Source organism: Pan troglodytes, chromosome 21, assembly GCF_028858775.2.
Source record: "Pan troglodytes isolate AG18354 chromosome 21, NHGRI_mPanTro3-v2.0_pri, whole genome shotgun sequence".
Lineage (NCBI taxonomy): Eukaryota > Metazoa > Chordata > Mammalia > Primates > Hominidae > Pan > Pan troglodytes.
Window position 1 is genome coordinate 45,137,911 of NC_072419.2, and position 25,534 is coordinate 45,163,444.

The 25,534-nt window shown below is 48.2% G+C and overlaps 1 protein-coding gene across 2 annotated transcripts in view; it reads left to right on the forward strand.

Annotated features, from left to right (window-relative positions):
* PPP1R16B (protein phosphatase 1 regulatory subunit 16B) overlaps positions 1-24,890 on the forward strand; it is a 118,178-nt gene extending 93,288 nt beyond the window's left edge. For both annotated transcript variants that reach the window (XM_016937910.4, XM_063802505.1), the window contains exons 5-11: positions 2,397-2,500; positions 4,482-4,606; positions 7,753-7,878; positions 8,764-8,839; positions 9,631-9,760; positions 9,853-10,018; positions 20,007-24,890. In XM_016937910.4, the coding sequence (XP_016793399.1) occupies positions 2,397-2,500; positions 4,482-4,606; positions 7,753-7,878; positions 8,764-8,839; positions 9,631-9,760; positions 9,853-10,018; positions 20,007-20,516 (1,237 nt within the window). In that variant the 3' untranslated portion in view covers positions 20,517-24,890. The remainder of the gene's footprint in view (positions 1-2,396; positions 2,501-4,481; positions 4,607-7,752; positions 7,879-8,763; positions 8,840-9,630; positions 9,761-9,852; positions 10,019-20,006) is intronic.
* The last annotated feature ends 644 nt before the right edge of the window (positions 24,891-25,534 follow it).

The following is a 25,534-nucleotide window of genomic DNA, read 5'->3' on the forward strand; positions in this document are numbered from 1 at the left end:
GATCTAACTTCATTCTTTTGCATGCGGATATCCAATTTTCCTACACTATCTGTTGGAAAGATGGTTGGTCTTTTCTCCATTGAATGGCCTTGGTACCCTGTCTAAAATCATTTAACCGTGTATGTGAGGGTTTGTTTCTGGACTCTATTCTATTTTATTGGTCTATATGTTTGTCTTTATGCCAGCCCCACACTGTTTTGATGCTAGAGTTTTGGAGTTCGTTTTGAAATCAGGAAGTGTGAATCCGCCAGCTTTGTTCTTCTTTTTCAGGGTTGTGTTGGCTATTCAGGTTCCTTGAGATTCCCTATGAATTTTAGAGTAAGCTATTCTAGTCTGCAAAAAACATCATTGGAGATTACAGGTGGCTGACACCTGTAATCCCAGCACTTTGGGAGGCCAAAATGGGTGGACCACTTGAGGTCAGGAGTTCGAGACCAGTCTGGCCAACATAGTGAGACCCTGTCTCTACTAAAAATACAAAAATTAGCTGGGCGTGGTGGTGCATGCCTGTAATCCCAGCTACTCAGGAGGCTGAGGCAGGAGAATTGCTTGAACCTGGGAGGCGGAGGTTGCAGTGAGCTGAGTTTGAGCCACTGCACACCAGCCTGGGTGATGGAGCAAGACCTTGTTTCAAAACAACAACAACAACAACAACAAAAATCATTGTGATTCTTAAAAGTAATGGCAAGAACCACAATTACTTTTGCACCAACCTAAATAATAATTGGTATCACCCAGAGCTGGGCACTGGGCACACAGAGATGCAGAAGTCCTGGGGAGCCAGGAAGAAAGCCAGGGGTTTTAAGTACCAGAGCTGAGACAGAGCCAGACCAGGGGGCTGATCATCTGAGGGCAGGGAGTCAGAGAGAGTGGCCCAGGGCAGGTAACCTTTTGCACTGGTCTTGGCAGAGCAGCAGGAGCCCATCGTTGGTTCCCGGGGGGATGGATATGACAGTACTGCTGCCCCAGCTCAGAGAGCTGGATAAACTTGCTCTGGGGTGTACGAAAGCTCAGAGAAGTCACAGTGGAGGGCTGTTAGGCCAAAGGACTGGATGGTGGCCTGTGCCTATGTCTCTGATGGGAACCTGAGTATGGCTAATTCTGCTAGGAGCATCAGATGGCCACAGCCTGATCAGTGGTGGTGCTAAGAGGACAAGGAAAGTGGTGCCAGCCTGGGTCAGTGGGTCCCAAAGCTGATCGGTATTACAATCACCTGGGGCATGGGTTTAAAACAGATTCCCATGCCCTCCCCCAAGGACTCTTTCAGGAGGGCTGGAGTGAAGCCCACCCAAGATGCTGCGTTTTATTCCCATGGTCCCCAGGTAATTCTGCCACAGGGCATCCAGGGCCATTCTTAGGAACCACTGGCCCAAAGGGTAAATTCTTCCAAGGAGTCCCAGGTCTCCGTTCTTCTACCTCTGTCCTATCAGCCTTTTGAGTAGGGACTTGGAGGAGGTGGAATATAACTGAGGATGTTTCTGCATATGGGCAAAAAATGAAATAGAACATGGAGAAGTAAAAAGAACTAATATGAGAGACCTGGTTTTGAGTCTGGACTCTAGTGTATCCAAGCTGTGTGACCTTGGACAAGTGACCGAACCTGTCTGAGTCTTTTTTTTTTTTTTTAGACTTGCTCTAGTCTTGCTCTATCACCCAGGCTGGAGTGCAGTGGCGTGATCTTGGCTCACTGCAACCTCTGCCTCCCAGTTTCAAGCAATTCTCATGCCTCAGCCTCCCGAATAGCTGGGATTATAGGCTCCCACACCACGCCCCGCTAATTTTTGTATTTTTAGTAGAGACAGGGTTTCTATGTCGGCTAGGCTGGTCTCGAACTCCTGACCTCAGGTAATCCGCCCGCCTCGCCCTCCCAAAATGCTGGGATTACAGGCTTGAGCCACTGTGCCCGGTCATGTCTGAGTCTTTGTTTCCCCTTGCATGAGATGGGGCCAACAGTATTAACCTGAGCTATTATGAGGGTTAAATAAAAGGATGCCTGCAAAAGGGGCTTAGATCAGGTTTGGCTCTAAGCAAGTGCCTGGTAAGTGGTGTTGCTGCCATTAATGTGATTTTTGTTATTGTCACCAGGAGGACTTTTATATCTGTCCCTAAGTCCCTGCCTGCTGGTTCAACAGAGTGAAAGGCTTAGGGAGGTCTTCTGGGATAGCTGTCCTGGGACTTTGGTCTCTTCCCACCTGGGACCCTGGGATCCTGAAGCCGTCGTGCTCTTGGGCTGTGTGTCAGGCAGATCTAAGCATCGTCTTGCTGGGGTACACCTTGGTGGGGTTTTGAGTGCTGGGTTGTACAGTAGGATTGCAGGCGAGAGGCCAGAGGGCAGAGGCAGCTAGACCAACCCTAGCCACACCTACTTGGCCCTCACCCTGCCTCTTTCTCTGCAGTGGGGCCGACTTGCTTGCTGTCAACTCGGATGGGAACATGCCATATGACCTCTGCGAGGATGAACCCACCCTGGATGTCATCGAGACCTGCATGGCATACCAGGGTAAGGGAGGGCAGCCTGCTATGAAGTGAGCACAGCACAGAGTTGCAGAGAGTGTCCCTTAAATCAATGCAGGCGAACAGATTAGCTATGCATCGGCCTGCCTCGTGCGCTGTGCTCAGTGAATAGGATGGGTCCCCATTCATATCCTTATCTGTGTGATTATCAAGAGCAGGACATGAGAGGACCCTGGAAAACATGCTGCGCAGAAGGGAGGTATTGATCTCATTCGTGTCACCCACACACGCAGGTGGCCGCAGCTGGCCTTGTCTCATCTTCATCAGCTGTGACAATTTGATTCAATAAATGTTCACCGTAAAGATATATTCCTATGTGGGACAATAATAAAGTCAAGAATACCGGAGGGTGCCTGCTCTGTGCCAGGCACCACGCTGGTTGCCAGGGGCCCAGATAAACAAGATGTGGGCTGTTCTCAACTCACAAATGAGGTTCAGAGAGGAAACAGATGCAGCAATGAGAGACCTGCGTGCCCCAGCACCCCACAGATAGACCTCTGAAGCGCTACCTCCTTGGAAATATGTCACACCCCAGATCCTCGGCTGCAGCTGCAGTCCTGCCCTGGCCCTGCCCTTGTGTACCCCACAGAGCCGCAGTAACCGTGATTGAATGTCTTGTTCCTTGCACCCAGATCTTCCTATTCATCTCCTGCAGAGGTTCTTAACCATTTTTGTGCCAATCTGGTGACTCTGTGGACCCCTTCTCAGAATAATGTTTTTATTTTTTTGAGATGGAGTCTTGCTATGTCCCCCAGGCTAGAGTGCAATGGCACAATCTCGGCTCACTGCAACCTCTGCCTCCCAGGTTCAAGTGATTCTCCTGCTTCGGCCTCCCAAGTAGCTGGGATTACAGGCATGCCCCATCATGCCCAGCTAATTTTTGTATTTTTAGTAGAGACAGGATTTCACCATGTTGGCCAGGCTGGTCTCGAACTCCTGACCTCAGGTGATCTGCCTGCCTCAGCCTCCCAAATTTCTGGGATTACAGGCGTAAGCCCCCGCGCCCAGCCAGAATAATGTTTTTAAATGCAGTTATAGAAGTATAGGATTATAAAGGAAGCCAATTATATTAAAGCATAAGTACCAAAACATTTTTCAATGTGTTAGATAGAAACTTCATTAATTCATTAAGCAGTAAGATAACAGGATATGAAGATAGCTATAGTATCTGTTGGTAACAAAGTTACAGGCACTGCTAACACTACTGTGGGTTTTGCTTACATTCTAATGGTAGGGAATACTCAATTTCGTTTAAAGCTTAGTCAAAAGAAACGTGTGATTTTATTTCCTCCTTTTGTAGACCTCTCCTGAATTCGATCGAGCAGTGCTTGGTCTAATGGATCTTTTTACGGAGCATGTCATCCTCTCCTTAAATACTGTTTGTAGCTGTCAGTAACACACTTTTAAGACAGGAATGGGATTCGGGCTATACAATGTCTCTCTGGGCCCCTACCTCAATTGACTCAGCTCTCCACTTGAAAGTAATATATTCATTCATTCAGTCCTTCTGCAACTAAAATTGATTGAGTGTTGTGCCAGGTGCTACAGACACAACCATGGTTAAGATGAAGGAAACTAACAGAGACCCTGGTCAGATAGGGCGGTCAGCGGAGGCCAGCTTGGGAGATGATCCAGTCGAGGACTAAAGAATAAGACAGAGGCAGCCATCTGAGCAGTTGGAGGTGTGTAGGTGGATGGTAAGGACTTTCAGGTAGAAGAACAGCATATGCAAAGTGACCGATATGAATCCATTGCCTAGTGGGTGCCAGGCAGGAATGCCCTTGCTCTGTGGGCCAATGCATGGTGTCTCATCAGGCCTGAAGACAATGATCTATGGGCATGTCTGCATGCCCGCTTGACTGGCATATCCTAGGGAACAAGAGCCATGCCTCCCTCATCTGCCTTCCCCCGCCCTCTGGGGTCGTAGGCCTGAGGGTGCTAAATAAATCCCCTCTTTCCCACTGCAGGCATCACCCAAGAGAAAATCAACGAGATGCGGGCGGCTCCTGAGCAGCAGATGATTGCGGACATCCACTGCATGATCGCAGCGGGCCAGGACCTGGACTGGATAGATGCCCAGGGTGCCACACTGGTGAGGAGATGGGCCAGTACCAAAACCAAGACCAGCTAGGTCCGAAGTGGGCCAGCACCTGGTGGGGACCAACCCTGTACCCTTGGGGCCTGTCTGTGACCTTGGACCTCCGCAAGAATCCTTTTGGGCCAGGATTGCCCCTGGATAGGGAGGGTCAGCAGAGCAGGGCTCAGCCTCTTTGAGAACCTGGCCTCTCTCTGGGCTGGGCTTGGTGGCTCACACCTGTAGTCCCAGCTACCTGGGAGGCTGAGGTGGGAGGATCACTTGAGCCTGGGAGTTTGAGTTTGAGTTGTGATTGCACCAATGCACTCTAGCCTGGGTGACAGAAAGACTTTGTCTTTAATAAACAAACAAACAAAAAAGAATCCAGCCACTCTCAAGTGGGGCTTGGAGTTAGGAGCCTGGGTGGGAGACCTGGCTCCCACCTGTTCACCAATTGCTCTGTCTCCAAGATATTCCTTCACCCCAGGCTTCTTGTGTCCATCTTGAGCTCCTTATTTCCCTCTCCTCTAATGATGTCCTCCATTAAGGACTGGTGTCACCATTCACCCACTCACTCATGCTTTCTTGCTTTGCACTGTCCATTCCCCTGCCCTAGTGTCACCTCTCCTACCCTAGCACCCCACTGCCTTGCCTCATCAGCTCCCCTGATATTATTGCAACAGCCTCTCCTTTGGGTTCCCTGACTTCAGAGTCTGCCCACCACTCCCAGTCATCCATTCATCCATTGGTCCATCCAACCATCCATCCATCCATCCATCCATCCATCCATCCATCCATCCATCATTCCATCCATCCGTCTGTCCATCCATCCATCCAGTCAACACACAGTTATGAGCACCTCCTCTGTGCCACATACTTTACTAGACCCTGGAGACAGAGAACAATGGGACCTTCTTCTCTCTCAAATCCGCCTGGTTAACTCCACTCATCCTTGCAGCTCAAGTGTCAGTGACTTAGGAAAACCTCCCTGGCCACTCCTCATAGGCTCTCAGAGCACACTGCAGCCTAATATTGGGGAGGTCTGCTTCTGCAACCTGTAAATCAAAATTCAGAGCATGGCTATGGCAGCCTACCCCCCTGACTGGGGGGTGGGTGCCCTGTCCCAGGCTTAGGTTCCACGCTGGTCGTAAGCACTCAGCAGTCTCGGGATCTGGAGCTCACTAGATAGGGCTCAGCAGTACCAGATATCCTCACTGCCCCTCAGGCCTGACCTGGCAGCCCAGGTGTGATAAGTGGGCTTCTCCCACCTGCTTCCTGAGCTCTCACATCTGTTTTGTGCCCATTTCTATTACTTGGGTCCCTGCTTGGATCACCTGCTCAGCCTAGCACTCAAGAATGGAGTCAGGTAGGAAGACTGACTATTTCTGTCTGAAGTCAAGGCCAGGCTGCACTAGGGCACTACCCACCCTCATTGCAGCTCCACTGGGGCTGTCACTGGGTCCTCTAGACACAGGGATCTTCTCTACCTGGGCTGGGGCCGGTCTCAGGGTGGCCCCACCCCCATGGGCTGGGCCTTTACTAGGTCTCAGGTCTTCCCAGTAAACTGGAGATCATAGTGTCTTCCTCACAGTGTTGCTGGGAGCATTAAATGAGATTCTGTGTGAAAGTGCTTAGCACAGTCTGCAAATTCTCAATAGATGTTAGCAATGACCATTATTTTTACTAACAATGCCACTATTCCACTCATACCTTTTTATTTCCAGCCAAGTAGTGAGGTTTGTAATGTCGGACTGGCCAGCAGGTGTCATTCTCTACAACTGACAAGCATCAGACATTTATAAATCAGATAATTATACTAATTTTCACATCATACCCTTGCTTTTTCAAGTTGGAAAAAAAAAAAAGCTTCAAGCAACCTTCTCCCAGGATGAGGTGGCATCTGACCATCAGGGCTGTGTTCAGAAGGATCACTTCCTGAGGTCATGCCTTCTTTGTCCCACTGACTCTCCAGCCCAAGACCTCAGGCCCCCGAGGTTCTCTGGCTTCCTCCCAGCTAGTCTTCTGCTGGCCGCCTTGGACTTTCACTTCTATCTCTCATCTTGGCTGGGCAGTTGATGTCTTTTTGCCTTATTTCCTTCTCTCTCCTTCATTCATTCTCATGGTCATCATTTAGGACTCTCTAAGAATGTGAATCCCTTACCGAGTGTTCATTATGGGCTAAGCTATTTATGTATTTTGGGGGCAAATTGAACAATCATGACAACTGAGGTCTGCCAGGCAGTGGCCATGACTGAAGGCCTTGAATGGGATCACAGTCCCTTATTGGATGTATTACCTATTGCTGCATAACAAACTACCCCACAATGTAGCATCTTAAAACAATAATAAATATTTATTGTCTCACATGGCTTCTTTGGGTCAGAGAGTTAGGAACAGCTTAACTGGGTGGCTCTGGCTTGGTGGCTCTCATGATATTGCAACCAAGATGTTGCAATATTGTTGAGACTACTGGGGCTGCAGTCTCATCTGAAGGCTTGACTGGTACTGGAGGATCCACTTCCAAGTCAGTTCACACACATGGCTGGCAAGTTAGTGCTGGCTGTTGGCAGGAAGCCTCAGTTTCTCACCTCCTTAGGACCTCTCCTTGAGGCTTCTTGAGGATCCTCACAACATAGTGGCTACCTTCTTCTAGAATAATTGATCCAAGACAACATAAAGTAGAAGCAGCAATGCCTTTTATGCCCTAGCCTCAGAAATCACAAATAGGATATTCACAATATCCTATTTGTTAAAAGTGAGTCACTCAGTCTGGCCCACATTCAAGGTGAGAACAGTCAGGCTCCATCTTTTAAAGGAAGATGTGTCAAATAATTTGTAGACATATTTAAAAATCACCATATTGAACCTCAGAGACCCCTTCTTCAGGGCTCAGTGCACAGTAGGGGCTCAGTAAATGCTGTTGCTTTAACCACATGGTTGCTAAGACCAACCACAGGGGAGAAGAATTCAGCTCTCTACCTTTCCTTTTAAGTCCATATTTCAGACTTAATAATCCTCTGCAATGTGACTGGTATTTCCATTTCATTCTATTCCATTCTACTGGCCCCAAGGATGCTGTGGGACTTGGGTGAAGGTGAGAGCTAGCCTACCATCAATGTGGGGCTGATCCCCTGGGGAATGCTCACTTCTTTCCTCTCCTCCAGCTGCACATAGCTGGAGCCAATGGATACCTGCGGGCAGCTGAGCTCCTCCTGGACCATGGAGTGCGTGTGGATGTGAAGGACTGGGATGGCTGGGAGCCCCTGCATGCAGCTGCCTTCTGGGGACAGGTAGTTCTCACCCACAGGGCTGTGGGGGAGGCTGGCACAGGGCTAACCTGCTGACACCAAGTTTTTTGGGCTGGCAGTTGTTTTCAAAGAACATAAGACTTTAAGGCTTAAGGTTTTGAATATAGCTCATATGTGGGATATGAAAAGGCCTAGGGAGTTTGCAAAAAACATTGGACAAAGCAAGTTGTGTTTTTTTTTGTTTGTTTTTTTTTTGAGATGGAGTCTTGATCTGTCACCCAGGCTGGAGTGCAGTGGTGCAATCTTATCTCATCTCACTGCAACCTCCGTCTCCTGGGTTCAAGCAATTCTCCTGCCTCAGCCTCCTGAGTAGCTGGGATTACAGGCATGTGCCACCATGCCCAGCTAATTTTTTGTATTTTTAGTAGAGACAGGGTTTCACCATGTTGGTCAGGCTGGTCTCAAACTCCTGATCTCAGGTGATCTGCCTGCCTCGGCCTCCCAAAGTGCTGGGATGCCACCATGCCCGGCTGACAAGTTGTGTTCTAATAGGATGGTAATCAAATTTGCCAAATAAGAAAATTACCAGCATTTTTGCTCCTAGTAGTTTCTCCATTTGTTTCCAGATACGAAACTCTGATTGTCACTTACACCTAGTCCCTCCTTAGATACCTGCCAGCTCTAGAGTTACAGCCAACTCTTTCTTCTCCTTCTTCTTGGTGTGGCCCAGGCATGTGGAGGAGGTGCTAAGCTCATTGCATCTGTCTGGATTCCCCCCATGGCTCTAGTTTGCAGGCCTTCCCTGGAAATCAACTTTGTCCCACCATTCTTTGGGTCACATCCTAAGAGGCCTTGGGCACTCTCTCCACCTCCTAGGCTTTCTGAGCTCTGGGCAGGGGGACAGATGAGCTTCTTCCTGTGTTTCAGATGCAGATGGCAGAGCTATTGGTGTCCCATGGAGCTAGTCTCAGTGCAAGGACATCCATGGATGAAATGCCAATAGGTAAGTCCAGCACAACAGCTGGTGTGCACAAATAGGCAGTTATCAATGTTTTGATGGGTAGAGGGAGAAATAGATAAATATATGGTTGTATAGATTGATGGATTGGTGTGTAGATAGATAGATGGATTAATTAATGGATGGTAGATGAATGGACGGATGGACAGATTAATGGATAGATGGATAAATGGATGAATGGATGGATGAGGTGGTAGATGGGTAGATATTATGAGGTCTGGTTGAATGGATGGGTGGGTGGGTGGGTGGATGGATGGATGGATGGATGGATGGATGGATAGACAGAAAAATAAGTGGATGAGTGGGTAAAGGATGAATCTATGAATAGATGGCTCAGTCAGCAATAGGTAGATAGATGGATGAAGGGGTTAGGTAGAATAGATGGGAGTATGTAGCTTTCTTAGCATCTTTGCATAATTTATTGCTTGGGCTATGTGGGGTACCTGCTTGTTTCCCTCACTACTTCTCATATCAGTGAAGACTTGAGGACTCTTCTTGGAAACTATCAAAGAGCAACATGAATCCCTCGGTCATAGCTGGGAAGCTTAGGAATTGTGACTGTGCCCAGAACCTGGGTTTCCCATTCTTATAATCCTCTAAGGTTTGGGTTGTAGCCCAGGAACTTTGGCTGGCATTGTTTTCTTGCCTCCCTGCATGCCCTGAAAGATGCTTGGAGTTTTCAGTGGGTTGGGGTGGCAGCTCCTCTGGTCTGGAGCACCCTCTTGCGCCACAGGTCCTGGCCCCGTCCCCCACAACAGACTCCTCTGCCCCTTCAGACCTGTGCGAGGAGGAAGAGTTCAAGGTCCTGCTGCTGGAGCTAAAACACAAGCATGATGTGATCATGAAGTCACAGCTGAGGCACAAGTCATCCTTGAGCCGGAGGACCTCCAGCGCAGGCAGCCGTGGGTGAGTCCGGGGCAGGGCAGCCAGGGGTCCCTGTGTGTGCTCCTGCCTGTGGCGCCTGGGTGCAGCCTCTAGGACCCACTTTGTCCTCTCAGGAAGGTGGTGCGGCGAGCCAGCCTGTCGGACAGGACCAACCTGTATAGGAAGGAGTATGAGGGAGAGGCCATCCTGTGGCAGCGGAGTGCAGCTGAGGATCAGCGGACCTCCACCTACAACGGGGACATCAGGGAGACCAGGACAGACCAAGAGAATAAGGACCCTGTGAGTGGCCTCACGCCCTGCCCTAGTGTCAGCCACTGCAATGGGAGGAGAACAGGGCCCAGCCTGGCCTTGCCTCTTCAACTGAGAGCCTTCAGAGGGAAGTAGCCAGGCACTGCCCTTAAACTAGCATATCCAGTCTGATGATGATGGCTACTGTAGTTAAACCAGCAGATTCAGTCTGATGGTGGTGGCTGCTGTAGTTAAGGTGATCGGGGAGTGTGTTAGAGGCTGAGCTGGGTGCTTTGGCACACAGGTAGGTCTCCTAATTGACAGGGGGTGAGTGTCCACTATGCGCCTAGCTGTGCTCCAGCACACCTAGCAGTGGACTTCCAAGGAGAGAGCTTCAGTAGGGCAGTCACCCAGGAGCTGAGGGTGCTACAACTTCTTTTTCAGGAAATATAACAAGATATTGAGAATTGTGTTTATCAGAACATGTTTTTTGAAAAATGGAGTAGGATCCTAGTAGGACCTCTGAGAAGCCTGCTCCTGTAGCAGCCAATGGTCCTTTAAGCTTTAAGCTGCTTTCATTTCTGATGGCTGCTTTAAGAAATTATCACAAACTGGATGGCTTAACATGGTGGAAATTTATTCTCTCTCAGTTCTGAAGGCCAGAAGTCTAAAATTGAGGTAACACCAGCATTGGTTCCCTCTGGGGGCTCTCAAGGGGATTCTGTTCCACGCCTCTGCGAGCTTCTGGTGGCTCAGGCGTTCTTTGGCTCTTGCTAGCAATGATTCTAGTCTCTGCTTCTATCTCCACATGACCTTTTTCTTCGTATGTGTGTGTCTGTTTTCTTTTTTTATTTTTATTTTATTGGTTTTTTTTGAGACAGGGTCTTGCTCTGTCACTCAGGCTGGAGTGCAGTGGCATGATTATAGATCACTGAAGACTCCAACTCATGGGCTTAAGCGATCCTCCCACCTCAGCCTCCCAAGTAGCTGGGATTATAGGCGGGGGCCATCACGACTGGCTAATTTTCAAATTTCTTGTAGAGATGAGGTCTTGCTGTGTTGCCCAGGCTGGCCTCAAACTTAGCCTCAAGCAATCCTCCCACCTTGGCTTCCCAAAGTGCTGAGATTACAGGTTCGAGCCACTGTACCTAGCCTGTTTTTCCTCTTATAAGGACACCAGTCATTGGATTGGAGCCCATGCCAATCCAGTATGACCTAATCTTAATTTAATTTATTACACCTGCAAATACCTATTTCTAGATAAAGTCACATTCAGAGATTCCAGGTAGACATGAATTTTTGAGGGACACTACTTAACCCAGAACCAACACACTCACTCAGCATGGCTGCTTTCTTGCTGAGTGGAGTGAACAAGTTTGGGGCTGGAGTGGAATTGCTGAGGACGAGGGAGAAGTTAACTGTACCAGAAGTGGTCTGCCATTTTCGTTCTTCCACCACACCATGAACAGATGAAAACATGCCTAGAGAGTTTAGCCTTGGTGGGATGAAATTGATTAGCTACCGAGCATGCCCACGTGTCTCAGAGGGACCCTGCTTCCCAGCATGAACAGTGGGGTCACCTACTGCCTGTCTCACCAGGAGGTGTGAAGGTGCCTGCCCAAGGGGCGGCCACATCAAAGCCACCAGCTGGTGATGGAGAGGGCACGTAGGGAAGCTTTGTTCTGCCTGGCCCCTTAGTCTGAGGATTGGTGAGAAAAGAGATGTAGATCAATATCAAATCACATTTCAGATGTCTCCCAGCTGTGCTTTATTTATTTTTCCTTTGTGATTGTGGTGTAACTTAAGTATGGTAAAGCAGACAAATCTTTTTTTATTTTTTTATTTTTTTATGATATGGAGCCTCGCTCTGTTACCCAGGCTGGAGTGCAGTGATGTGATTTCAGCTCACTGCAACCTGTGCTCCCGGGTTCAAGCGATTCTCTTGCCTCAGCCTCCCGAGTAGTTGGGATTACTAGTACCCGCCACGACTCCTGGTGGATTTTTGTATTTTTAGTAGAGATGGGGTTTCACCATGTTGGCCAGGCTGGTGTTGAAGTTCTGACCTCAAGCAATCCTTACCCACTTGGACCTCCCAAAGTGCTGGGCTTACAGGTGTGAGCCACCATGCCTGGCCAAGTAGACAAATCTTAAATGAGATTTTCAACAACCTTTTACAAATGTACACACTCAGATGAATTCATAGAGCATTTTCATCATCCATGTTCTCTCTTCGTCCTTTCCCCCGCTCCAAATGTAGTCACTATTTAACTTTGAGTTCTAAAGATTAATTTTGTATATGCATATGAATGACCCTGTAGTTTCTTTCGTGTCTGGCTTTTTTTACATCTGTGAGAGTCACCCACGTTGTGGCATATAGCAGTAGTTTTTTTTTTTTTTTTTTTTTTTTCGAGACAGGAGTTCACTCTGTTGCCTGGGCTGGAGTGCAGTGGTGTGATCCTAGCTCACTGCAGCCTTGACCTCTTGGGATCAAGCGATCCTCCCACCTCAGCCTCTTGGGTAGCTGGGACTATAGGCATGCACCACCATGCCTGGCTAATTAAAAAAAATTTTTGGCCGGGTGCCGTGGCTCATGCCTGTAATCCCAGCACTTTGGGAGGCCGAGGTGGGTGGATCACAAGGTGAAGAGATCGAGACCATCCTAGCCACATGGTGAAACCCCATCTCTACTAAAAATACAAAAATTAGCTGGGCATGGTGGCGCACGTCTGTAGTCCCAGCTACTCAGGAGGCTGAGGCAGGAAAATCACTTGAACCCGGGAGGTGGAGGTTGCAGTAAGCCAAGATCGAGCCACTGCACTCCAGCCTGGGGACAGAGCGAGACTCCGTCTCAAAACAAAACAAAACAAAACAAAATTTTTTAGAGATGGAATCTTGCTATGTTGCCCAGGCTGGTCTCAAACTCCTGGGCTCAAATGATCCTCTTGCCTCAGTCTCCCAAAGTGCTGGGATTATAGGAGCGAGCCACTGTACCTGGCCTCATTCTTGTTTTTTTTTTCTTTTTCTTTTTTTTTTTTGAGATGGAGTCTTGCTCTGTCCCCCAGGCTGGAGTGCATTGGCACGATCTCGGCTCACTGCAACCTCCATCTCCCGGGTTCATGCCATTCTCCTGCCTCAGCCTCCCTAGTAGCTGGGACTATAGGTGCCCACCATCACGCCCAGCTAATTTTTTATATTTTCAGTAGAGACGGGGTTTCACCGTGTTAGCCAGGATGGTCTAGATCTCCTGACCTCGTGATCTGCCTGCCTCAGTCTCCCAAAGTGCCGGGATTACAGGCGTGAGCCACCACGCCTGGCCACCTCATTCTTTTTTATTGCTTTCTAGAATTCGATTGTTTGAATATTAAAATTTACATATCCATGCTCCTTTTTTTTTTTTTTTTAAATTGAGACAGAGTCTCACTTTGTCACCCAAGCTAGAGTGCAGTGGCATGCTCTTGGCTCACTACAACCTCTGCCTCCCAGGTTCAAGCGATTCTCCTGCCTCAGCCTCCTGAGTAGCTGGGATTACAGGTGCATGCCACCACGCCCGGCTAATTTTTCTATTTTTAGTAGAGATGGGGTTTCGCCATATTGGCCAGGCTGGTCTTGAATTCCTGACCTCAAACGATCCACCCTCCTTGGCCTCCCAAAGTGTTGGTATTACAGGGGTCAGCCACTGCTCCTGGCCTCCATTCTCCTTTTGGTGGACATTTGGGTTGCTTGTTTCTGGCTCCTGTGAATAAAGCTCCTATAAACATTTTTGTACATGTCTTTTGGTGGACATAAGCACTATTTTGTGTTGGGAATACACCCAGGAAAGCAGTGGGAGTCACGGGTAGGCATATGTTTAGCTTTAGTGGATACTACCAAGCAGTTTTCCAAGGTGCCTTGTACCTGTCTGCTTTCCCATGGCAGAGTGTTTCTTGCCAACCCTTGGTATAGTCAGTTTTTTTTCTTTTTTTCTTTTTTTTGGTACAGAGTTCCGCTCTTGTTGCCCAGTCTGGGGTGCAATGGCGCCATCTCGGCTCACTGCAATCTCCGCCTCCCGGGTTCAAGTGATTCTCCTGTCTCAGCCTCCTGAGTAGCTGAGATTACAGGCACCTGCCACCATGCCCAGCTAATTTTTGTGTTTTAGTAGAGATGGGGTTTCACCATGTTAAGGTGGGAATTCTCAAAGCATGGTCCCTGGACCAGCAACATCAGCATCACCTGGGAACTTGTTAGAAATGCAGACTTTGGCTGGGCACAGTGGCTCACAAATCCTGTAATCCCAAAACTGAGGGAGGCTGAGGTGGGAGGATCTTCTGAGCCTAGGAGTTACTGGACAACATGGCAAGACCGTATCTCTACCCCCCACCAAAAAAAAAAAAAAAAAAAAAAGCCAATTAGGTGGGTGTGGTGGTGTGTACCTGTAGTCTTAGGTCTTGTGAGGCTGAGGCAGGAGGATTGCTTGAGTCGAGGAATTCAACGCTGCAGTGAGCTATGATAGCACCACTGAACTCCAGCCTGGGTGACAGAGTGAGGCCTGGTCTCTAAAAAAAAATAAAAATAAATAAATGTAGATTCTCAGGACCCACCCCAGATGTGGCGATACTGCTGCACACAAGAATTTCAGAACCACTTATTTGAGGAATAATTTGTTCAGCCTGACCCCCAAATCACATTTCTTCCAAGGCTGTGCCCTGTTAGCCTTCAGGGCTGACTTTGGTTCACTGTTTTTTGTTTTTGTTTTTGTTTTTTTCCTCTGAGACAAGGTCTCATTCTGTTGCCCAGGCTAGACTGGAGTGCAGTGGCACAATCTTGGTTCACTATAGCCTCTACCTCCCAGATTCAAGCAATTCTCCCACCTCAGCCTCCTGATTAGCTGGGACTACAGGCACCCGCCACCATGCCCGGCTAATTTTTGTGTTTTTTGGTAGAGATGGGGTTTCCCCATGTTGGCCAGGCTGGTCTCGAACTCCTGACCTTAAGTGATCCACCTGCCTTCGCCTCCCAGAGTGCTGGGATTACAGGCATGAGCCACTGTGCCCCTTGTTTTTTAATCTGATGTTTAAGTAGCAGTACAGACAAACTAAATCAGAATCTCAGGAGTTGGGACCTCAGCATTGTATATGTTTGTCATTGGTGTTTTTTTTTTTTTTTTTTTAGATGGAATCTTGCTCTGTTGCCAGCCTGGAGTGCAGTGGCTCAATCCTGGCTCACTGCAACCTCCGCCTCCCAGGTTCAAGTGATTTTCCTGCCTTAGCCTCCTGAGTAGCTGGAACTACAGGCGCATGCCACCATGCCCAGCTAATTTTTGTATTTTTAGTAGAGACGGGGTTTCACCATGCTGGCCAGGATGGTCTCAATCCCTTGACCTTGTGATCCACCCGCCTCGACCTCCCAAAGTGCTGGGATTACAGGCGTGAGCCACCATGCCTGGCCATGTCGTTGTTTTTTAAAGCTAAAGAGAGACTGTTTTTGAAGTGATTGCAGCAGTAAGTAGAATGCGTCGACCACAGAATTGGCAAGATCTTGGAGGTCAAGGAGAAAGGAGTTCGTTTCCTAGGGAGGAAGACAGAGGCTGCAAGGACTGAGGGTTGGGGGTGGGACGAGCAGGTGGTGTAATTGGACAGTTGACCAGGAATGTGTGTCCGGTGGTCAGCCCATTTCCAGAAGGGTCTTCAGGAGAGTTTTTCTGCATTGCAGTGCTTGTTTACCCTCAGGGTGAGTCAAAGTCCAGGATCCTGTGGGGAGGGGAGCAGCTTAACTAAAATTTGGTTAAATCATTTACCGCTGGGCGCAGTGGCTCACGCCTGTAATCCCAGCACTTTGAGAGGCCCAGGCAGGCGGATCATCTGAGGTCAGGAGTTTGAGACCAGCCTGGCCAACATGGCGAAACCCTGTCTCTACTAAAAATAGCCAGGCGTGGTGGCAGGTGCCTGTAATGCCAGCTACTTGGGAGGCTGAGGCAGGAGAATCACTTGAACCTGGGAGGCAGAGGTTGCAGTGAGCCAAGATTGCACCACTGCACTCCAGCCTGGGCAACAGAGTGAGACTCTATCTCAAAAAAAAAAAAAATCATTTAGCAAGCATTTAATTTCGGTTGATAAATTGACAGTTTAGCTAATCATTTCAGAGAAAAAGAATGAGAATTTGGGGGACTGTGTTTGGGTTGTCCTAGGAAAAGGAGGGGTCGTCTGAGCGTTCTGGAAATCCTATGGGGAAGCGTGATTCTGTGCAGTCAGCCACTCCCCAGAACACAAAAGGTGGGGGTTTTGTTTAACCTTCCTGTTGCCCAGTATCTCAGTTCAACATTGCCAAGATGATGGTGCCTACCACAAAGGGTGTTCTAGGGTCAATTGTGTTCTTATTTGTATAGAACTCAGCCCATAATTTGTACCTCATTAAGCATTAGGCAGATAAGTACATTTAGAAGTTCCCTGCATCATGAGAAAACCTCTTTCGTCTAACCCACATCCTTCAGGCTGGAGTTAATTCCTCTTCCTTCAATGCTCTGATTTCTGACACTGGAGATGGATATAGGTGGGTTTTGTTTTCTTTTGTTGAGATAGGGTCTCATTCTGACAGGGTCACTCAGGTTAGACTGCAATGGTACAAACATGGCTCACTGCAGCCTCACCCTCCTGGGCTCAAGTGATCCTCCTGCCCAGCCTCCCATGTAGCTGAGCCACAGGCATGCACCACCATGCCCAGCTAATTTTTAAATATTTGTGTAGTGATGAGGTCTCACTATGTTGCCCAGGCTGGTCTCCAACTCTTAGGCTGGAGCCATCCTCCCACCGCAGCCTACCAAAGTGCTGGGATTACAGGCATGAGCCACTGCACCCAGCAGGGATTTTTTTCTTTTTAAACTAATAGATTTTTTTTTCCGAGCAGTTTTAGAACTCTAGAAAAATGAGTGGAAAGTACAGATATTTCCCATATACACCCCCCTCCACCCTGGTTTCCCCTGTTATTAACAACTCGCATTAGTGTGGTACATATGTTATCACTGATGAGCCAATATTGATACATTATTATGAACTAAAGCCCATAGTTTACATCGGGTTTGCTCTTTGTGTCGTAACTCCTGTGGGTTTTGACAAATGCATAATGTCATGTGTCCATCATGATAGTGTCACACAGAATGCTCTCGCCACTTGGTTTAGGTGGTTATATTAGACGGTTGAGATTGTGAACAACTGGTGAAAGAGACCAGGGCTGTCCCACTAAACAGCCCTGGTATTCTACTTATGCTTCCTCCCCAAACTCTAGCAATCACTGATCTTCTACTGTTTTCATAAGTCTTGCTTTTCCAAAATGTTATATACGTGGAATTATATAATATGTGATGCTTTCAGATTGGTGTTCTATATGGTTTTTTTTGAGACGGAGTCTCACTTTGTTGCCCAGGCTGGAGTGCAGTTGTGCAATCTTGGCTCACTGCAACCTCTGCCTCCTGGTTCAAACAATTATCCTGCCTCAGCCTCCTGAGTAGCTAGGATTAGAGGCAGGCATCACTGCGCCTGTCTAATTTTTGTGTTTTTCTTTTAGTAGACACAAGGTTTCACCATGTTGGCCAGGCCGGTCTCGAACTCCTGACCTCAAGTGATCCGTCCACCATAGCCTCCCAAAGTGCTGGGATTATAAGCGTGAGCCACCACGCTCGGCCTGTACCTGTTTTTTTTAACTGTCTAGATGATGCCAATGTGCATCCAAGATGGGATCAGTGTCTCAGATCTTTGCCACTCTAAGCATCAGCAGGAAATTCTTAGAAGTGCCAAATTGCAGGCCCCAACCCAGACCTATTGAATCAGAATATGGATTTTAACAATATCCCTAGGCAACTCACATACACATCAAAGTTTGAGAAGCACTGACTAGGACCACCAAGAAACGGTCTCTCCATGACATGGCATCAGTCTGCCTGCATAGTTCAGAAGGAGCCATTAAAAAAAAAAAAAAGGTTGGACTCGGTGGTTCATGCCTGTAATCCCAGTGCTTTGGGAGGCTGAGGTGGGAGAATCATTTGAGACCAGGAGTTCAAGACCAGCCTGTGCAACATAGTGAGGCCCTGACTCTAAAAGGAGAAAGAGAAGAAATACACACTCATAAATGGAAACTTACTATGGAAAGTGTTCTTTGCCTTATCACATATTACCATATATATATATATAACATATATGTGTTATATATGTATATGTTATATATGTATGTTATATATAAATACATATATACATATAACATACATATATATGTTATGTGTACATATATGTTATATATATGTATGTTTTATATATATTTATATATGTATGTTATATATAAATATATATGTTAGAAAACTAGATTATATATATATATATCTTGGACATCTTTCCATGCCAGCTCGTGGAGAATTCCTTCATTCTTTTTGCCAGCTACAGAGCATGCCAATAGAAGTACTGGCCACAGTGTCCTGCTTGCCCAATGATGACTTTCAGGCTTTGCACTAATGAGAGAGAAAATCTGTGAAATGGGCTTGCTGGTGCAAAGTATACAATCTTTTCTAAAAATTTTTATCATTATTATTGTTTTTATTTTTTACTGAAGAGCTGGGGAGAGAAGAAAGGAAAAAAAGAAAAAAATTTCAGTGAAGGATGATGCAAAACTGTCCATCAAAGAGACTGTAGCAATTTACATTCTCACTTATTTCCCCATACCCCTGCCAACACTGAGTAATAACACACTTTAAACGTGTTTGTCAATGTGATATCCAAAAGTGATATTTTGTTGTTTTAATTTTTATAGTATTAACGATTAGTGAGGATGAATATTATTCCAATGCCATGTATATCTATATATTTTGCTGTGGGCTACATATTAGTATCCCCTGCCTACTATTTTTATTGGGTAGGTAGGCTTTTAAAAATTGACTTTTGGCTGGGTGCGGTGGCTCATGCCTGCAATCTCAGCACTTTGGGAAGCTGAGGAGTGTGGATCACTTGAGGCCAGGAGTTCAAGATCAGCCTGGCCAGCATGGTGAAACCCCATCTCCACAAAAATACAAAAATTTGCTGCGTGTGGTGGTACGTGCCTGTAATCCCAGCTACTCGGGAGGCTGAGGCAGGAGAATTGCTTGAACCCGGGAGGCAGAGGTTGCGGTGAGCAGAGATTGCGCCACTGCACTCCAGCCTGAGAGACAGAGCAAGTCTCCGTCTCAAAAAAAAAAAAAAGGACTTTTAAGAGCTCTTTATACTTTTAGAAAATTAGTCTCTTTTCTGTAATATATGTTGAAAATATTTTCCTAGTTTCTTCATGTGTCTTTTGACCTTGTTCCCTGTTCATGGTGATTTTTGCTGTGCTTTAAATGTTGTTGCATGTATCTATTTTTTAGTTTATAGTTTTTAGGAAGCAGCTACTTTTCAAACTCTTGTTATCCAAGGATTATTAGGTGTACAGGATCCCTGGGTAAGAATCTTTGTGAGATATGCTTCATATACAGAGGAAGGATTACAAGTGACTGAAAAACCCAACTCAAATGGACTTACACAGAAGGAATTTATTGGCTTGTGCAACTGAAAAGTCTGAGCCTGGAAGGATCCTGGACTTCAAATGTGTCATCAGGATGCAGTCTCTCTTAGCCTTTCTTCATGCCAACTTTACTTGCAAGCAGACCCTTCAACATAGTTTCTCCCCAGCCCTCAGCTTACATCATTCTTACTACCCACAGTTCCTACAGAAACTTCTCTTTCCCAATTGTTCTAGCAAAAGTCCCAGGGTTGCTTCACTGAAGCAATTTCAGTTAAGAACTCATCCCTGGGCCAATCCCTGTAGTGAAATATGTTGACTGGCTAGGCCTTGGGTCATGATCCAGGCCCTGGAGCAAGGCCAGGGGTCAGTCAACTGTACGGAAATTCATAGATTGGGGGTTCCCCAAAGGAAAATCCTGGCCCCAATACCCAGGGAGAGAAAACAGATAGAGGAAAAGTCCAAACAATAATGCCCTCAGCAGAGAGACAGGTGGATAGTAGGTTCAGATCTTCCAGCCAGCTGGTAATGTTGTCCTTCTTACTCGCAGAACCCCAGGCTGGAGAAGCCCGTGCTACTCTCTGAATTTCCTACCAAGATCCCACGAGGTGAACTGGACATGCCTGTTGAGAATGGCCTCCGGGCTCCGGTCAGTGCCTACCAGTATGCGCTGGCCAACGGGGATGTCTGGAAGGTGCATGAGGTGCCCGACTACAGCATGGCCTATGGCAACCCTGGCGTGGCCGACGCCACCCCGCCCTGGAGCAGCTACAAGGAACAGAGCCCTCAGACGCTTCTGGAGCTGAAGCGGCAGCGGGCTGCAGCCAAGCTGCTCAGCCACCCCTTCCTTAGCACACACCTGGGCAGCAGCATGGCCAGGACGGGCGAGAGTAGCAGTGAAGGCAAGGCCCCCTTGATCGGAGGCAGAACTTCACCGTACAGCAGCAATGGGACCTCGGTATATTACACGGTCACCAGCGGAGATCCCCCACTCTTAAAGTTCAAGGCCCCCATAGAGGAGATGGAGGAGAAGGTGCATGGCTGTTGCCGTATCTCCTAGTCTCCGTGTGATGGAGGAGGGAGATGCCTGGGGAGGGGCTCCTGGAATCCAGGCCAGCCCAACAGCCCTGGCTGGGGAGGTGTCAGGGCAGCTGGGGAGAGGTGGGCTCTGCTTTTCAGAGGAACTCAGACCCCAGCCCTCACCTGGCTGCCCATAGCATCCCATGTCCCACGTCCCGTGGTTCTGCTTCCTGCTGCATCGTCTGCCATCTGACACAAGGCCTGTCGTGGCCTCCTGGCTCACTCTGCTGTCTGATCTTGGGAGGGTGGGCTTGAGATCCCAGCTCTATTCTTGGTATAAAGGCTTCTCCGGATCAGTACATGCATGTCACATTAACACACACACACACACACACACACACACACACACATATACATGCACACACAAGCTCGATCAGTGTGTGTAGGAATGACATACCTGGGCTCAGGGGAAGCAAGGGGGCTTAGAATTTGTGGGGTATTCCCAAAAGGATGGAAGTTAAGACTCAGAGTCTCATTACCACTGCCAATGTGGTTTTAGCAGGGGAGGGGACCTGCTAAGCTGAGACCCATAGTCCTGCTCAGAGTTATCCCAAGGTCTGAGCCACCAGCCACACCTGACAGGGGCGAGAAGTCCTCGCTGTGTTCAGAGGGAGCCAGGAATCTACATGGGTGGATGAGATAGACACAGACCTGCTCCCCGCAGCCTTGTTGAGAGCCACACTTCTGCCCATGCCAGGAGCCAGCTGTGTGACCATCCAGGGGTGGAGGGGGAAAACCAGGCGATTTCATTCCTGGAATCAACCAAATCATGTTTTCCTCTTGGATGGAAGTGTCAAAGGCAGAAGGGTGTGGGAGGGGGACAAGGTCAGTATTTACCAAAGTGTATCTGATTTTAAAAATTCCTTTAGTCTGTAAAACTCCTAGAGGGAGGGAGGTAACTGAATTCACTTCTTTTTGTGGATCGTATCAAGGTCACTGGGTTTTACTGGCTGGTGCTGGGAAAATGAAGCTAAGTGAGGAGCTTCCATCGGAATGCTTTTCCAGGGAGAGAGGCCAGTTAATTTATAAAAAACAGTCGCTAGTTAACAGCGACAGAGCCCAGCACCCTGGGGTCTTTGTGAATATCCAGACTGTTTCAGCCCAGCCCATGTCAGCCAACCCTCCTTAGACTGAGCTGTCAGAGCAAGCAATTAGGGGCCAGCCTGCCTCTACCTCCCACCCCCTTCCACCTCCATCAGTCATTTGTGCAGAGTCAGTGCTCGGGATCCCGGGCCCAGCTTTTGCCTTTTTGGGGATGCTTGGTGAGACAGATTTGCCAGTCAGCCCTTTTGAGTTCCCGCCTCACCCAGGGGCTCCCAGCCTGCACTTGCAGGAGTGGTGATGCCCGAAGTCTGCAAATCCAGGGTGCACGTGGTCAATATCCCATCCTGCATTCAGGAGAGCCATGGTAGGGCTGGAGTTGGGTCTTGCCCAGCCCTGCAGTTTCATAGTCCCAGCCTTCCTGGTGCTGGGGAGGGAGGACTGTGAATGGCTGTTCTCCCCTCACTGCTGATTCTCCCAGGACCCCCTTTGGAGATGCCCATGGCATGGGCACTGCCCACAGGCTCAGCCAGAACCTTTTGGTGTACCCGATAAGCTGCAGGTTATCCCTTGCTCTGTGCGCCTTTTATTTGTCCTTAAACTACCTCCTTAGAGCTCTGAAGGGGTCTCCTAGTTCCAGATTTTAATTTGGGGAACAGATCTGGGTTCTTTTTAACCCTCTTCTTTCTCAGTCTATGAGAAACTTTCCCTGAGGGGCACCTGGGCTAGGGGCTTGGGGCTGGAAGACCATCCCCGCCTTGTGCCACAACTTTGGTCATGGGATCTGCTCTTTGTCATTCTTAGCCCCCTACTGTGGCCCCCATAGCCCCATAACCCGGAGAGGGAGCTGGACTTCAGGGAGCCTGAGTGATGCATTCCCAGGAGCAGGGCAGCTGGCTGGACCAGAAAGTAGAGGGCCCATGGGAGTGACTGCACCCTTGGTGGCTGCTGGAAGGGGAGAGGTTCTCAGCATCAGGCCACCTCCACCCCAATGCCAGGATAGATGTATTCTAGAGTAGGGGTGGAGGCAGCCCAGGAGGCTGAAGACAGGTGCACAGATGCTTCCCACGACCCTGCCATTTGGGGTGGGCTCTTCAACATCTCAGGCTGTGGCTGGAACAGGACAGGATGATCTAAAACACACGTACCATTGGCTGTAAAACAGTATGAGCCCAGACTGACGCTGAAATCCCTCATGAGCCAACCTTAGCTACAAGGTAGGGAGTTCTGAGGGAAACCGCGTGCTCCTCAGGAGAGAGCTGTTTAGGTTTTCCGATCATTTTGCTCAGGGGCCAAACACTGAAGGCATGTACTGCCCAACCCACTGAGCGCCTGAGGCCATTCCCTCCTTTTCCGCATGCCTCCTGCCTCCTGGGCTATTCCTCTCCACCCAGAAGGCTGGGAATCCCAGCTGATTCCCTGACAGGAGCCGACTTCACACACAGGTGACTCTCAGGCATTGGCTCATGTTTTCAGCCAGGGATAAACCATCCCTTCTTGGGGCTTTAAGTTCCTGGGGAGCTTTCCCTGTAGGTCTCCTGGGTGTTGAGAGACAAGTTGGAGACCAACCTCCAATGAATGAGCCGCGGTCATTCATTAATTCACTCACGTAATTTACTGAGTAGCTGCAACATGCCAGCCTCTACGTTAGGTTCTGCGGATAAAGGAGGAATAAGACAGAGTCAGGAGAACTGTTCTTTGTGGTTTCCGTCCCTTGGGGACCACAGGCATCAGCAGTCCCATTCCAGTCACCTGAGGCAAAGTGTCTGCATCTTCGTCCAGCGACCCTTTGTTTTTCGGCTCCTAGAATCCTTAGAGTCTGTATTCCTTTAGCTGGGAACAGCTGTCGTGGCCACCCCTGGATAACATTTGCCACCAAGTATAGATGCTGGATCTTGGGTTCCAGGCAGACATCATCCAGGTCCATCTGGAACTTTCAGTGATAGCTGCCTTCAGCCAGCATCTTTGGGGGACTCTATAATAGCAGCTTGAGATCAGTGTCTAGAAGACTGTTCTGCAATTTGCTGCCAAATGCATCTCGGGTTTTTAAAGTCATTGTTTCTTGCTCATGGTGGCTCATTTATTACATAGTCCCCTCACCCCACTAATGGATAATGGTAGGAAAAGTTGCTGCTTCCTTCAGCATCAAAGCCTTTCCTTGGGAATCTGCCTCCCTCCATGGCAGGGGTGGATTCGGGAGCTGGGAGTAACCAGGCAAAGTCAACCAGATGCCTAGCTCCTGCTGAGACCTGGGTCCTATGGCAGCTCCTCATTAGATTAAAGGAGACCACTTCCAAAGCAGGTGCTGCATGGCTCACCATCCTATGCCCCAAACAACTGAAAGTTGGCGGTTATCACCAGACTGTGAGTTTCTGGCAAGTAGCTTAGGGAAGCTGAATAAACTCTAGGCCCAGGGCTACTAAAGACTTCAGGATAGAATTCTCCATCAAATATACAGCATAAGTAAAACTGCTCTGCACTGTTTGATCCATTTCCAAGGGGCTTAGAAAAGTTAACAAGGGTGTGTCCCCTGTCCTGCCCCACCGGTTTGCTGGCTTTGTAATAACATAAGACCATTGTGGTTGTTGGTGTCAGATACCTTCCCATCCTGAGCTCTCTCACCTACCTGCTCTCTCTCCTAGAGCAGGATACTGGGGTACTTTCAAGAAGGGTGCTCCTTTTAAGATGCCCAGAAAAGCTGTATTTAACTCTTGCTATTTGTAACTTGGGGATGGTCTCCCCTGCCCCAGGGCACATAAGAGCAAAGGCTCCAATGGTCAGTGGATGACTCTGCAAAAGTGACCCCCTGTGCCAGAAGCTATAGCCCTCTCCCTGACAGGTCTCTCTTGTTGGCCAGAGGGCCTGCTTCCCATGGGCATTGCAAGTGCCACTGTGCGGGGCCTGGCTCTGCACACCCAGGAAAAGTCTGCAGACCCCCAGCCCTCCGCAATAATTCACCAGACCAGAAGCCACTGGTGTACAGAGAACACTTAAAAAAATGTATTTTATGTGAAAAAAAATTAAAACTCTGTATACTGTATCAGCAGCTTTGTGTAAAAATGGCAATCAAGAGAGTCTAATATATTTAAAACTTTTTTAAAAAAAATCTTCACGGATCTTTGATATCGTATTGAGGTAACTTCCAGGTAGCCCCTTGCCACGTGGCACCGGTGGGCCTCGGGTCCAAAACTGTGGCTCAGCCACATCCCAAAGGGGGCACATGTCCCTGGAGTTGCTTCCAGCTGCCAAGGCCTGTGACAGAATTCGCTGTTAAGAGTTTTTAATTAAAATTATTAAATTCCTTTTAATAACACCTGCTAGTGTGAGTGATTATTGCTGTGAGCTCACTTGAACAGTGCTGACTTGAATTCACAAAGAGGAGGTTCCTAGAATAGAGGGTGGGTGAGAGCTCCTAGTCTCTTCCTCCTTACCCCACCCCTTTCCCACAGAGGGCTTTCCCATGAGACCCCTGAAATAGAGGGAGCTCTGGGGGCTCAGACCTGGAGCAGATGTCTCCCCAGACTAGGAGATGGTGAAAACTGATGAATTCAAGAAAAGGTGGGTGGTTGGGAATGACCTTCATTCTGTCAAATAATCTCTTTGAAATTAACATGAGGCCGTATAGTAGCATATATTTATTCCATACATTTTCAAAGTTTTTCCTGATATTTATTTATTTATTTTTATTTTTTTAAGACGGAGCCTCACTCTTTCACCCAGGCTGGAGTGCAGTGACGCGATCTCAGCTCACTGCAACCTCTGCCTCCCGGGTTCCAGCGATTCTCCTGCCTCAGCTTCCCAAGTAGCTGAGATTACAGGCGCTCGCCATGATGTCCAGCTAATTTTTTGTATTTTTAGTGGAGACAGAGTTTCACCATGTTGGCCAGGCTGGTCTCCAACTCCTGACCTCAAGTGATCCTCCCGCCTTGAGCTCCCGAAGTGCTGGGATTATAGGCG